Source organism: Orbicella faveolata, unplaced genomic scaffold, assembly GCF_042242905.1.
Source record: "Orbicella faveolata isolate gen_17 unplaced genomic scaffold, um_ofav_v1 contig_2, whole genome shotgun sequence".
NCBI classification, from domain to species: domain Eukaryota; kingdom Metazoa; phylum Cnidaria; class Anthozoa; order Scleractinia; family Merulinidae; genus Orbicella; species Orbicella faveolata.
The window spans coordinates 4,256,667-4,271,238 of NW_028301547.1; the positions used below are offsets into that span (position 1 = coordinate 4,256,667).

General features: G+C 38.1%; 2 protein-coding genes across 4 annotated transcripts; both read right to left on the reverse strand.

The window, feature by feature from the left end:
• Nucleotides 1-18: 18 nt before the first annotated feature.
• Nucleotides 19-5,450, reverse strand: LOC110055256 (neo-calmodulin-like). Of its 2 annotated transcripts, XM_089289499.1 has the most exons (5): nt 5,317-5,450; nt 4,309-4,336; nt 3,556-3,699; nt 2,121-2,363; nt 19-1,185 (listed from the first exon to the last, which is right to left on the reverse strand). In XM_089289499.1, the coding sequence occupies exons 1-5, from the start codon at nt 5,317-5,319 to the stop codon at nt 1,067-1,069; spliced, it is 537 nt and encodes a 178-aa protein (XP_089145625.1). In that variant the 5' UTR covers nt 5,320-5,450; the 3' UTR covers nt 19-1,066. The 2 variants fall into 2 exon arrangements, with proteins under 2 accessions (XP_089145625.1, XP_089145624.1); XM_089289498.1 differs by lacking the exons at nt 4,309-4,336; nt 5,317-5,450 and having other exon boundaries at nt 3,556-3,802.
• Nucleotides 5,451-6,451: 1,001 nt separating this feature from the next.
• Nucleotides 6,452-14,546, reverse strand: LOC110055254 (uncharacterized). 2 transcript variants are annotated; one of them, XM_020761639.2, is made up of 9 exons: nt 13,593-14,546; nt 12,652-12,729; nt 12,288-12,377; nt 12,143-12,202; nt 11,568-11,603; nt 9,503-9,532; nt 9,218-9,250; nt 8,365-8,583; nt 6,452-7,823 (listed from the first exon to the last, which is right to left on the reverse strand). In XM_020761639.2, the coding sequence occupies exons 1-9, from the start codon at nt 13,684-13,686 to the stop codon at nt 7,771-7,773; spliced, it is 693 nt and encodes a 230-aa protein (XP_020617298.1). In that variant the 5' UTR covers nt 13,687-14,546; the 3' UTR covers nt 6,452-7,770. The 2 variants fall into 2 exon arrangements, with proteins under 2 accessions (XP_020617298.1, XP_020617299.1); XM_020761640.2 differs by lacking the exon at nt 12,652-12,729.
• Nucleotides 14,547-14,572: the final 26 nt, after the last annotated feature.

The window sequence follows — 14,572 nt, forward strand, 5'->3', positions numbered from 1 at the left end:
ATCAATAACAACTTGAAATTCTGTATGGTGTACTTTTAATTATTTCCCAAAATTTATTTAATTTCTCCAGAAACCCAGACAAGCAACACTGAACTTACAATCATGATGGTATTTAAAGACAGGCATAGTCAGCAAGAAGATTTTGTTAAAATTTACACAAGAAATATTGAGTTAAAGTTGAAAATGTGGTATCCTTAGAAGTGTACAAATCTTTGATCAGTCCACAATCAAGTATATCAGTAACAGTGAATTATTATTATTTGTGTGACGTCATAACATGTGACGTTATAGTAGCAATGTGGGTTTACAAAACATTGACCGATTCTACATATGAAATGCTGCCTCTCATTTCTATCTATCAATTAAAAACACTCAAAACAAGGAATAAGAACCCCGGGGGCAGACTCCCATCAGAAAAGGATCGGGATGATTGTCGGAAACTTTGAAAAGACCCCCTAAGCCGGGTACCAAGATCCTGTTTTGTGAGCGTGGCTTGAGATGTTTTTCACCCATAAGAGGAACCAATTCTAGAACAACACGTTAACTAACACTTTCATAAAGACGATTGCAATGAGACAAAATTATAAATCAGTTGATTGTCAAATATCTCCTGGCATACTTTTTGTGACTCAATACCCTAAAAGGTACCGCGAAATCCCTCGCTGTCGACCTTTTGAGGCTCAAAATACCCTAAGATATACCAAAACCGCTTTTTTAACGCCTAAAAGGTACGAGGAGCACCCCCGTCCTTTTTATATAGGAGTTTCGCTCGGGAGTAAAAATTGCCAGGAAACTTTAGGGGTAGATCTCCTCACAGTGACTGCTAATTAACTTTCTCGCAATTCCACGAGTGAACATGTCAACAAACAGAATGAAACTGTCTGATAACTAACTAGTTCTGTGCTGTAATCCTTATCGCATATTCAGTCTTATGTAATCAGAGTGTCTTTATATTTAGACTCATGGAAGAGAGCGGTGTATCATGATAAAATAATATACCCGAATATATGACTCGCTTTAATTCATTGTGTAACAGGACACAGAGTACTGATTACAATAACTCGATTTAGCTGTAAATATAAAACTTTTGCCTTCTCCGAGCATATTTGGGGCCGCGTGATGGTTCGCGTTCTTTCTGTTTTGACTCCTTGGGACAAACTCCATCCTTAGTCAATTGAACGAAATCTGAAAACAAAGGAAGAAAGTGACGCGCATTAGGAATCATTTTGTCGGCGCAAACGTGAAGCAACAATAGTAACTCCCGCCGACAGTTTGCGGCCTACTCTTGCAGTGTCAAAGTCATCTCGCTAGTGAGTGGCTTCGAAAATTGACACAACATCCTCTCCCCATATTCTCTCCACCATTCAACCCCCTTCCTTTTGTTTATCCAGCATTATAATCCATCAAATATTTTTGCTGAAACGCGATTTGTCTAAACGCATCACGTGACTGAAGTTTCCCAGCTAAAACTGGGGGGATGTCCGAGGATATTTCCCAGTTTTCAAAACCGCGCGTGTTGCGAAAAACATTTGAAGGATATTAAACACAATAGCCTCTATTTGGCGCGAAAACATGCTCGAATATTTGTCCTTGAACATTATCTGTTCCTCGAAGCGAACAGTTTTCCGAGAGCGTAGCACACCCCCTTACATATCGAAATGAAGTGCTCATGCACGATCATTGTCTTGCAAATCAAACTGATTTCCATATGAATGGTTGTGCGCCAGGACTCGTTTTGAAACAGAGGCAAAAAGCAACTCGGAAATGACTTATTGCTGTGGCTTCTACAATACATCAAATCCCAATGGGCCATTTTACAATTTTGTGCTTAGTTACCTGGCCTATGACTGCAAGCGAGGCTGGAGGTGACCTTGCTTTGATACAGACCTCTCTACTTTTCTCATGTAAATGCCAACCAGTTAGCATAAGAACAACATGATTTACACAACAAAATCAGTGAGGTCTTTATCAACACAAGGTCACCCCAACCTCGCTGCCATTCAAAGGCCAGGTCACTGAGCAGACAACTGTAAAATGGTCTATTATTCAAAGTACAAATTTCAAATTTCTACTAACTACAACCAGAACAATTTATTTTCATTTAATAAAATGATAATTACCATCGAAAGTGATCTTCCTGTTAAACTGGTGCTTCTGATCTTGCAGCATGTCATTGATTTCATGTTCAGGAATCTTTTCCTCCAGAGTTTGAAAGACTTGTCGCAGCTCATCGGACATGACATAACCACGACAGTCACGATCAAAGATACGAAATGCTTCCTTCGCTTCTTCCTCGTTGAAGGAGAACTGATTCTTTGCCACCATCAGTTTAACGAATTCTTCAAAGTCCATCTGTCCATTACCTGGAGAAACGACATTGTAATAGAACAGAACAGATTTTATTAGCACTCACCAAGGGGGCTTTTCAGTACTAATACTACTAAATAAGTTACATTAAAATTAAAATGAAATAAATCAGCGTACCAAGGAATTCTAAAAATGATATGAAATAAGATAGAGTTGTAAGAGGTTTATTGTTGAAGCTACCTTTTTGATATCTTTATCAATTTCGTTTAAACGCCCTAGTATATTTGAAATAGGAGATGAGGAAAAAACATCATCAAATCATTAATCGTAGTGTAAGTAATGTTAATTAGTATTGTTAAGCAACTTGAGTTATCGTGTTGCATTGTAAATAGTGTAAGCATTTGTATTTTTAGTAGCGTGAGTGATCGTATTGTATTGTAAGTAATGTATGTACTGCATTGTAAATTACATACGAAGTATTATAAATAATGTAAGTATATCTATTAGTCTTTTAAATAACGTAGCTGTATAAGTATTGTAACCAGTGTGTGTAACAATGCATAATAAAAATAATAAAATAAAATAAAATAAAATAAAAAATCATCAAATCATACCAAATTTTCAGATGTGTTTGGTAAACAAGTGAACTTGCCCAAGCGTTGCATACTGAGCAAATCTGCTATTGACAGAATTTTTCTAAGAGATATTCCACGAGTAACTAATGCATATAACTGACTCGGGAAAGGGGTGGGGACTCCCACATAACACGACGGGGGTGCTCATCAGAAATTTTGAAAAGAAACCCTAAGAGGTACCAAGATCCTGTTTTGTGGACGTGGCTTGATATTGTTTTCATCCATTAAAGGAAACAATTCTAAAACAACGCATTATCTCCTGTCATATTTTTTCGGCTCAATACCCTAAAAGGTACTGCAAAAGCTCCTGCTGTGGACCTTTTGAGGCAGATCACCCGAAGAGGTAATAAAACTGCTTTTGTAACCCAAGGTACGACAAGCAACACCGTCCTGTTTATATGGGAGTCATCGCCCGGGCTGACTGACATGAGAAGCAAGTTTACATTGATGCAATAAGGTACTGATTGACAGATTCTGATTGGTGCACATGTGCCAGGTTACCAAGCGTATGCCATGACGACGCACGATAGAAGCTAAACCCATTGTTATACTTTGTAGAACTTGAATCAAGTTTAGTATCGTTATTTGTTTGTTTATTTGTTTGTTTACTCACCGTCAATGTCCACACTGTTAATCATCATTTGCAAGTCTTCCTCACGTGGGTTCTCGCCCAGGGAGCGCATGGCATTTCCAAGTTCTTTTGTGGTGATGAAACCACTGCTGTCCTTGTCAAAGTGTTGAAATGCATCCCTGTATTCTAAGATTAATTCAGCAGAAGGGAGCCATAAAGTTGAATGATATGACATTGTGTAATTTAACCACATTCGGTTCGCACAAATTGACGACAATCATGTCCATCACTTGCAATACATTTCGGACGATTTTAATTTCAGAAAAAAAAAATTGTCCGATATAAAACCGTTCGAAATTTTTAAGCGTTCGAAATTTTAAGCGTCCAAAATGTTTACAGTACATTATGAGGCCTTTTTTACGTTTCCTTTGTGGAGCGAACTCTTGTTGTCTGAGACACTGGTTGAGATATGTACGAATTTGTGTTATTTTGTCGTCGGTATATCTGTAAAACCTTGAGGGCTGAAACTATCATTTCCACAGATATTGTTTCAGTGTAATTCGCGTTTTGTTGGCGTTAATTTACTTTAGATGTGCGGTGATGTAAATTTCTGTGCGAAATTTGTCCGAAATGCGATAAAAAGTGTCTATCCGAAAATTGAACGTCCAAAATAAACTTCCCAAATTTTTTGCAAGTTATGTGTCCGTATAGATCGTCAAGTCCCCTAACTGGTGTTTAACTTCCAAAATATGTTTATTAAAGGAGACAATCGTGCGACTTCCTTTTTTCACCCACCTTCAATTTGCTCTTGGGTTAGCTTATCCTGAGGAAACAAAATAGGATACAAAATATTGCTTCATGTAAAGATAGGATCGAGTTAAAACAAGATTTAGAGAAAAGGTATATTTCAAAGAAGGTATATTTCAATATTATCAAAAGAGAACAACCGGAAGCAGAATATGAGATCTGAACTAAACTTCATCGAAATAAACTAATTTCAAAACCCTGAGATGGATGATTGCAGTGAAAACTGCTTTTTACTAGCTTTAAGTGAGTATGAATATTTCTTCCCCTCCCCCCCACCCTGATGCGATATTAATATACTGGGCTCAACAATTTGCCGGTAAGATGCGGACAGGATTACAGCGAGAGTTTACAAAATGTCTTGCTACATTGCATATTAAAAAGGCTGTGCTTAAACCGGCTCTCGCCTAAATGAAGACACGTTTTTCTGCCGTATCCGTGTAGTATAAAATCCAGCATTTATTTTTTCTCATTACTTATATTAGCATTCGTATCTGATCGTATACAATCACCAGAAAACTCTTCGCCTTTCCGGTCTCACACTTTGACGTAACGTTTTTACAACTTCTAGGGGTACAGAGGAGCTGTTTACACTAGCTTTCTTTGGTTATTTTGAGAGACAAATGCAATCGAACAATATACTCAAATATTTTCTAAAAAGTCAAAATGTGTAAATTATTAATAACAATGTGTTATTTAAAATATCTCTTCCCCTCAGCAGGAAAAAAAGCTTATACTATATTTCGTAAATTCAGAGCAAGTTTCAGAGAATGTTGAATTTATGTGTAGTGTTGGTATTTATAGTGTAAAATAGTTAATTCATCTACATCTTGTGTTTGTTAGAGGCCGTACTTGCAATGAATGATCAGTAGGTTCAAAATTTCGTTCATTCTTTTGTGTAAAATGTCTAAAGCCAACATTTGCATGCGAGAATTTGTTAACGGTCACTGTTATCACAATGGCCAACAATGTCGTTGTATAAATGTCTGTTTTACCTACCATCGTGTTCTTGAACTAGAGGCAAATAACCAGCCTGAAACAGCCCTTGAGGACGAGGTCTTGAGAGTTTGAAATGTTATACAGCTTTGGAAAAACTAATACAGATTATAATTTTTTTTTTATCTCTACGGGATTTTGGTTTTTCATGGCATTTTTGTGGTTTTGATGGCCGCGAGTAAGGCAGACCATCTTTTTAATTCTAGAGACATCTGTTTTTTTCTTGTCAAAATAAAAAATTGTTGTACTTGGCTTGTTATACTTGGCTTGGATCCTTTTTACTTGCATTGAACTTCAGGATAAAAATGGAAAGTCAAACAGGTACAGGACGTTTGGCAGTGTTGCAATCTTTATAAAACTGAGTTGTAAAGTAGAAAAAGGTAACAAAAATATTGCATGAAATATTAAACACAACCCGACTTATTAATCAGAGAATGATTCCAATTAAAATGAAATGCGGTTCGAGAAAGTCCTTTTGAGTTCATTGAAACGTTTGGAAGTACATGTGAAGTGTATACAAGCCGTGTGCGATAGAATTTCTAAAGTAACTGAATGCGTTAATACTGCAGCTGAACTAAATAGTTGGAAACCCTTCCGTGAGATAACAGCTTCAGAAAGCTTATTTTATCTTAAATTGTACACATTACCAATTCTCAGCTGTGATTGGCTAAAAGAAATATGCATTTTAAAGTAACGTGACACTATGCAGGAGACTGTTTTGATTGGCTAAGAGACAAAGAAACTTATCATTCAAATTACAATCACTTTCACTCAATGTAAAGTGGTCGTATATGATACTCCACGGAAGTTCTCCCGGTGGTTAGAATTTCGTAAAATATTGAGAAAAACCATTTAGCTCGAATTCCCCCCCCCCCCCCCCCCCTCTCCAATCTCCTCCCTTCTCAGACTCAAGCCATATGGCTTCCTCAAAAAGGACAATTTGCATATTTTAAGCTTCTTTTCTCCTCAGTCTCTTAACTTCTTATGTGTGCTCAAGACCACAGCACAGTCACCCCAGCGGGCCAGGACTTGAAACTGGACCACTCGATCTGGAGTCCAGCGTACTAACCATTTGGTACCAACGGATGCCAGCAGCACTAAACGGAGTCAAATTTTCCAAGGTACGAGCTAAGGTGTGTCAGTTTGGTGTTACTTTATTTGATTTATACATACACATATATACAAGAGATGGCTACCGGTAGAACGGTATTTTACATGTTAGTTTACTTTACAAAGGGCTTCTTATCTACCTTTATATCTCAGTACCTGCTTCTCTGAACTACTTTGTGCCTCGGGATATTGAATGTTTGACTTGTTTTAATTTAACTGGAACTGTTGAGTAACTGAGTGTCGTAAAACCAAAACCAAAACCAATTACTTACCAAAAAGACTACTCAGCCAATCTCAAAGGGTCAGTAAAACCAAAACTAAAGCCAAAGTAATTGCCTGATTACTTTCGACACTCAAATGAAAACCGCACTATGTGTTAATGTATTGAATTAAAAAAGGCAAGGTCATGTTTACGGCATAGACAGAAACACAAGGCAAGATATAGTTTGAGATAATTCGCCGTTTCTGGTGCGGGAACCGTAAACAATGGAATGTTCCAGGTCCACGGAGCTTAATGGATATTTCGCATCTGGATTTTTAGACATAGTAAGGCCATGAGAAGGATGCGAAACTGCATAGGTCGCACGTCATGACTGTAGAATAACTAGTATATTCGTGCGAGGCTCTACAAAGTCGACTAATGATTTTAATGTTAGTAACTGTAGCAATGTATATTTCCTGATTCTTTCTGAGGTACCCAAACCCATGTAATTTTTACTTCAGATCTCATAACGAAAATTGTAAAACGTATCGAGAACAATGCGATCGAGTCTCTCTTCTTCCAATCCAAGGATAACCTGGGTACGAGGTTTTAGCTAGGGTATCAACGATACATAGCCGCTTCAATGAAAGTTGCCTTGTAGAACGCGTCAATGCGGTAAGGTATTATGGTTAAGGCTGGTTTACCGTTGTTTGATCGACGTTCAAAGTCTATAAAAATCCAGCAATCTAAAACTAGATCAATTTGCATTGGTAAATTAATTTGATCGTTTCACATCTCTTTCCCAAGACGTTAAATTCTGTTTCATATTACTAGCTGAAACTGACGTCCTAGCTGAGTTAAGGTATAATGTATATATACGTCTTATTAATTCAAATTATGTTATTCATCTTGGCTCACATTGCAGCTGCTCGTCCTCGGGATTTGGACTCGAAGAAATGTTCATCGGGATCCATAAGTCTTGAAACATAATGGATGATCAGAGGATCACTGGAATGTTATGTCTTGAGGGGATGTGACGCTAATGTTATAATGGACTGTATGAGCTCCTGCCTACCATCCCCTCCCAAATCCCCGTTATTCTTCTTAGGTAAACTCCCCTGATCGACGTATTTCCATTTTCACGACTAGATTGCTGGTCTCCGAGAAACTAAGGAAACGTGTCTCTTATTGATGTGTCCTGCAAATAACAAACAAAATCATTTTGAGGTAGAAATTAAAAAATGGACACAATTATGGAAATGCATATCAATAAATTTCTATATTAACTAACTGGGTCTGTGTTGCAAGTTGCAAGAAAAATGGAATTATTCTCAGTTTTAGCTTCTTGCAGTAACGTTCAGTCATGCTACTGCGTGTAACATCCCCCCACCCGACTTCCGCCGCAATTTTTTATGTTTTTCAGCCGTAATTTGGTAATTGTTGCGTTGCAAATGTCACTGAGAAACAAAATGCGCGTGTCAAGTTCACCTTTTCATCTTTGGATGCCGTCTTTAGGTCACCTTCGAAAATCTCGAGGTTGATTTAGGAACGTTACGTTTGCCCTCAAGGAATTTGCTCTGCTCTTTCACCATCAGTTAAGTTAGTTAATTGTCAAGTTAGAGCTAACATTTAGTTCAATCATCCTCCATTTTGGATTCAAAAAGGTGATTGTTTTAAAGTAAGTCTTTGAACATCTTTCGCTATAGACACTAAGTCAGTCAAGTCAAATGTTTACTCACTTTTCTTTCTATTCGTGGAATAACATTTTGGAGGGGATATGGTGCAAAACATCCATCCTTTAGGAATAAAAACTCTTTTCCTTCCACTGTTGGTCTTGAGGTTGATTGTCTTTCCTTCCTGTCCTTTTACGGCATTATTGAACGGTAAAGTCACCTCCAAACCATATCTTCCTTTCTTTGTGATTTCATCATTGGAGGTGAAAGTTGGGGTCGACATGGCTACAAAAAGATGCATCAAGTTTATAAGTAAAAACGCAATCGGTGTATGGCAATTTCGTCCGTCCGTTCCTTTGGCCTTTTAATGGAGATATTAATATTACAGTCTACCAATTCAATGGATTAAAGGTAATTTTAGCTGGTTCGGTCGCTTGCCACAGAAATAAGTGTGTTAGTAAAAGCATTAAAGGCAAAAAGCGGTTTCGTTATCATTACACAAGCAAGACATTTTGATAATAGTCAGGTTCTGCGTAATTAATTTTCTTACGTCACCTCTCATATCTGGAATCAATTGCCACTATCTGCAAAGTCCGCAACCTCAGTGTGAATCTTCATACAGCACATTTCCAAGTTAGCTTTGATTGGTCGTCAATGTAACAAATGTATGGCAAATACTTCTTTTATCTTATTGTTTTTAACTGAATTATTAATTTTTTTTAATTTAGCTCACTCCTAACTCGATTCGTAGATTTTTCTAGCATTGTATTGTTATGATCAAGCACTTTTAGCATGAGCTCTTGGGGAGATTGCGCAAGAACTCCCCGTGTTATTGACATTGAATAAATTACTTACTTTACTTACTGCATGTAACCTCAAAATAATTACTAGAACTAATATATACACCGGAACACCTTACCTTGCTTGGTGTGCGCCTCAACTGAAGCCAAAACTGAAAAATATAAAGCTATTTTTACAATTGTATTTCAACCCAGTCTTGCTATTAAAACTCTCTAACAAGACAATTTCAACGGATCGCGGACGCAGGAGTAACTCGTTTATTTTTCACGTCATCTTCGAGTCCATATGATTTTCTCATAGGGAACGACTAAAGCCTAGTAAACTTGACAAGACTGAAAATTGGTGTACGTAGGAGAATAATCTGACTAGTGACCAATATTTGTCCAACTTTAGTGTAACTTACCTTTTTCTATCTTTGTACGTTTTCTGCTCTCTGCAAATGAAATGAACGACTCAATTTGTATCGGCGACTGTTTGGGCGTAAAAATTTGTATGAAATGCTGCCTTGTTTTAGTTTAAAATAAAATAGTATCATGGATTTATGTCCAAAACAAATGGATTAAAAAGAATACAAAAATAATTTGACGAGCCTCACTTCACATCATGAAAAGTGTCTAAGCAAAAGACGTAAAGATGTCAGAAAATTGTCAGTATTTCGTAGCTATTATGAGTCAGGCGATGAACCAATCGAGGTTTCCTGTTTCTACCACGTGTCGCAGTTAGAAAGCTCGATAGGATACTCCTAGAGTCACACTCAAAGCCGCTCATCAATTAATGTGGGTCTAACGTTGCATTCTGAGGACAAAACCCTAGTAGAATGTTCGTTCCATGATTCAATTATTGTCAATTAGCCTGCAGTACAGGCGGATTAGCGGGCTCTAGTGCGATACACGAGCGCGCGCGAAGCGCGAGGAGAGAAAAAGAAATGATTGGCATGAAAGAATGAGAGAGAACAAAGCAATTCAATTTACTGCCGCGAAAAAATGTCTCAAATAACCAATTTACAAATGTATACATGACGCAAAACAGTCAACAGACGTGAACATCTAAATTTAGCTAAATTTAAATCGTGTTGTGCCGAAACGAACAAAGCAGGTATAAACCTAAACATCGAGCTCAGGAGACGAAAAGCTCGAACAAATTCAGGATGGAAGAAACATAACTTTGACGACACAGAACGGATCTCCAAGACTACAGCAGTCTCTGGCGACGCCGGACAAAGCTAACTATGATCCGTGGTGAAAAGCCATATAGCTGAACACAGTTTTAATCTAACAACCGGGCACGGCATCACAATATAGAATGCAAGTAATCAACATTGATGCTCACCGACTTTGTCCCTCCAGAGCGAATAATTAAAGAGATACATTTCTGCAATAAACATACATTTCTGCAATAGAAATGAAGTAAGACAAACCACACTACTCGGCACATGACAAATTACAGAGGTGTCAAACTCTATAAAGCGGTAGATAACAGCTGAAACTATGCGGAGCTCTGACCTCTACTTAACAGTACAACGGCTCTACTCTACTTTTAAAAAAATCATCCTGATAATACAACATTAAGTGCCCTTCAAAAACAAGTGAACAGCAAAATAAAAGGTTGAGAGGCTGGAATTTATAAGAGATCGGCAAATGTAGAAATGTCACGAGCCGTAGGAGTCCGTGTAGGCCTGTCACCCGAGTTAAACACATTTTGTCTTTTTTCTCGCGTCTGACGTCACGTGGCTTAAAGCAACCAATCAACAAAAACCGTTCGCCAGGGGAACGGTTGGAAGAGCATAAACAATGGTGTGACTACAGGCGGATTTTTCTCGCTTCGCGCTTCACGCGCGCTCGTGTATCGCACTAGAACCCGCTAATCCGCGTGTACTGCAGGCTATGATTCAATATTCTCGAAAGTGAAACTTTTTTTACCAGTTTTGAGCTGTGATGTTCTCGACAGTGAAGGGTTAGAAACATTTTTCAAAGTCCAGGGGCCCGTTTCTCGAAAGCCTCGGAAACTTTTCGGGCCCACAAAGCCATTTTTAGTTGATCGGTCTTTAATGACAAAGAGGTGTATACGCCTGAAACTTCTTGTATGAAGGGGAACTCTGTTCATATTAAGAATATGTGCCTAAAACAGTTCTGAAGTCATAAGGTTTGAGATTTTGCTACGGCTTTTCGGGACCTTCGAGAAACGGGCCCCACGACTCTTAAATCTGGTTTAAATACCAACAGAACAACAAGTATTGATTTTGAAGATATAATCATATTTAGCCAATGTAATGGAGACTTGAATCCATCACAAAAAAACGCCCAATACCCTCGAAGGTTCAAAACTCGTATATGATTCTGAGCATTCCATTGGGGTGAGAGGGGGAGGGGATAAAAATCCCGCGTAAATTTCTGGATTTATCCTAATGTCGAGGTGCGCCTATAGAACGCACTAGTTACGAACTCGTGTCTGTCACATTACTCACTGACCATGGTAAGCCGTCTCTCTTTCAATTGACCGCAAAGCTGTTGATATCAAGCAACACTACGCCGTTAAATGGTTATTCAAAGAAATAAATCATATAATTTATGACATGTTAGTGTAGATTACATCTGAGCGTCTGTATGTGGGAGGAGCAGGAAGTGGGATCCCGGAAGCAAGGGGCGGGGACTAAACAGAAGGCGGGAAAAGAGAGGGCGGAAAACGGGATGCAACAAGGTAGCGGAAACTGGGAGAAAAAAGGAAAATTTCGCTACAGGGTGTAATATTTTGTAAAGGAAGGGCACGATTATGTTAGAGCCGCTCAGAAGGGAAGAGAGCTGGGAGTAAAGGTACAGGAAGAAGAGAGTTCAGAAACTTCTATTCCCCTCCTCCCTCCCACACACACACCCCATCTCCGTCCCTCACCACCCCAGTCTGGGATTCAGTCAAGTTGCAAGGAATAAAGGATTAAAACAAATAATTTTTATACAAAGAAGACGTACAAAACCTGACAGAGATAAAATAGCAAAATCCAATGTGACCTTGAACTGTCTAGCACTAATTGTATCGGGAAAATTCTGACCTGATTCAATGTCTCTTATTTGTCGGTCCTCTTGTTCTTCGTCTTCAACAGAACGTAGAGCTGTTTGAATATCAATTATAAAGTGAACGCTAGGCGAAAAGTAAGTAACTTACATAGCAGCAATTCACTTTTCACAAACATTTACCTTTCTTTAAAGTTTCCATGGTTTGTTCTTGATCATGATTGTTCATAGCTTTGATAACAGGGTGTACGCCATCGTCAATTTCCAAAAGTGCTGCAAAGGAAACAAAGCATAACTCCGCCTTCGAATGTTTTCTTTGTACTGCTGTTGTGTAGTGACAGTTAGAGTAGTTAGTTAAAACTGTTTTGCTCAGTCGGTTATATCCGTCTTAATAAATGGCTATGTTATATTTTGTATCACGCTGTGTCAGTGTGTCTGTGACTAGCCGGCTGAGACATTGGCTTTATACATTGCTTTATTTTAACACTAGTAACGCTACAGACCTCGATTTGCTAGTTGCGCTTATGTGTTGTTGTTAGTTAATTACCTTTTTTTAGTCTGTCTATCTCTGCGCCTGTTACTTCAAGTCTCCTTCCTTCATTATTCGCTCTATTTGTTAATGCATCTACAAAAATGAAAGTTACTTGCAAACAGAAAATGCAGACTGCACAGTTACTGTTATGGTATAGATTTAACGACATTTGCTAGGTTTTGATCAGATTTTGCAAGATTTGGGATCTTGCTCTTTTTTCTAATTCAATTTATCAGTCCCAGTCTTGTAGTCCTATAACAATAAACCTTCTGGTGGCAGGATTTGGTTCGAATATATGGGTCAACAAAATCCTTTTTGTCTTACTGGTACCAGTATCTGTGAAACAATCACGCAAAATCAGGAAAAGAAAAGATGAAAAGATAAATAGAAAACCCAGAAAACACAGATCTTTTTGCAGATGTGTTCAAAGTACTTGAGATTCGCTGATAGATCGCTGATGATGGTCATCTAGAAATATTTTGTCGTCATTAATTAAGGGGGAACAACTGGACACGCCTAAACGACATTTTGAACTGAGCCGGGACAACGGCACTTAAACGCCTCTCGAATATTTGGTGGAAATATTATTGTTTAGCTTATCATTTCTAACAAAGTATACACAGCAAGTATTCTGCCACCAAATGGGGCTTTTCTCCGTGTCATAAGGTTTAAGGAGAAATAATTAGACTCGTATAAAATGTGATACATTCAAGAAATCGTATGCGCCATTCAAATACGTTGTACCCTCGCGGCTTCTTGTCCAAACTTTATCTTTCACATTTTCTATGGGAATGAAATGCCGTCTTAGGGAATAGATTATGATCACCCTACGCTTAAGTTCACGAGCTCTTTTTAAATTTAACTCCTCTATATCATATGTGATTAGCGAATTAAGTGATTGAAGATTACGATCACTTGGCGTCAAAGCAAGTTAAAAATATGATGGCATATCTTACCTTTCGTGGCTGTTATTTTGAAGCTGTCTGCTACGTACACATACAGTATTAAAACAGAAATCAAATCTGTTGTTCTGAGATTTCGCTCGATCATTTTTTGCTGTCATTCGTGGAGAAGCGAAAAAACTAATTAAAAGTTACAATGGCTGATCACACTGACTCGTTTGAAATCCGTGGCACTTCATTTTGAGATACACCTTCGATTCGAGTACAGCACCGGCAAGCCGCTGAATAATTGAACAGAAGCATTGTATTACCAGTACAAAAGGTGTTGAGGAGAAAAGTTTGAAATTATTTCCATTGAAACCTGTTTGCGTAATATTGATTTGAAGCCCTTTTAAGTAAATCCATTGCTTCCGTGAGGCAGTCAGAAAAAGCAACCTTCAAGCGTGCACTTATTAGCTATATACAGCGACCTTGTGAGACGTACAAACAACGACCAAAACAATACTACGGGTTTTTTTTTTTTTTTTTTTTTTTTTTTTCTCATAATTTTACACCCAGAGGTGTAAAACCGGATATCTTTGGTTATTACATTTGACTCAGAAATCAGAATTTTTTTTCTGCCTCTGGCTTTCTTCAGTTCAGTTGTTTCTGGGTCTGTTTTTCTCCATTTGCCCCTCCTAGTAATTTTAAATGTTCTGTTCATCTCCTTCTCTCAGTGCAATCTTTAGCTGTGAACAGTGCTCTACTACTGTAAAAAAAACATGGGAAGCTTGGTAAACGGAAGATAAATTTTTGTTTCGTCGTTGGAGGCGTAGACCAAAAACACAGTTGACATGGTTGAACAAACATGCATGGTAAACTGCGAATGCGACTGTCGGTATTGTAATATATATTTGACCTCCTTCTTTCGTTAAGCCTCGATCGTCTAGTGATTAGGACACTGCGTTGTGGCCGCAGTAACCCAGGTTCGAATCCTGGTCACGGCAAATTTTGGCGCGGTGTTTTTTTTTTGTTTTTGTTTTTTTTCCCTTTTT

Bases quoted from the DNA above. Each gene is read 5' to 3' on its own strand.
- LOC110055256 (XM_089289498.1), bottom strand. From the start codon at position 3,766: ATGTGGTTAAATTACACAATGTCATATCATTCAACTTTATGGCTCCCT. The intron at 2,364-3,555 runs GTGAGTAAACAA...TCGTTTCTCCAG, and splicing joins TAACAGTGTGGACATTGACG to GTAATGGACAGATGGACTTT. The intron at 1,186-2,120 runs GTAATTATCATT...CTTTGTTTTCAG, and splicing joins CAGGAAGATCACTTTCGATG to ATTTCGTTCAATTGACTAAG.
- LOC110055254 (XM_020761639.2), bottom strand. From the start codon at position 13,686: ATGATCGAGCGAAATCTCAGAACAACAGATTTGATTTCTGTTTTAATA. The intron at 12,730-13,592 runs GTAAGATATGCC...TCATTTTTGTAG, and splicing joins CAAAATAACAGCCACGAAAG to ATGCATTAACAAATAGAGCG. The intron at 12,378-12,651 runs GTAATTAACTAA...TTTCCTTTGCAG, and splicing joins GATAGACAGACTAAAAAAAG to CACTTTTGGAAATTGACGAT.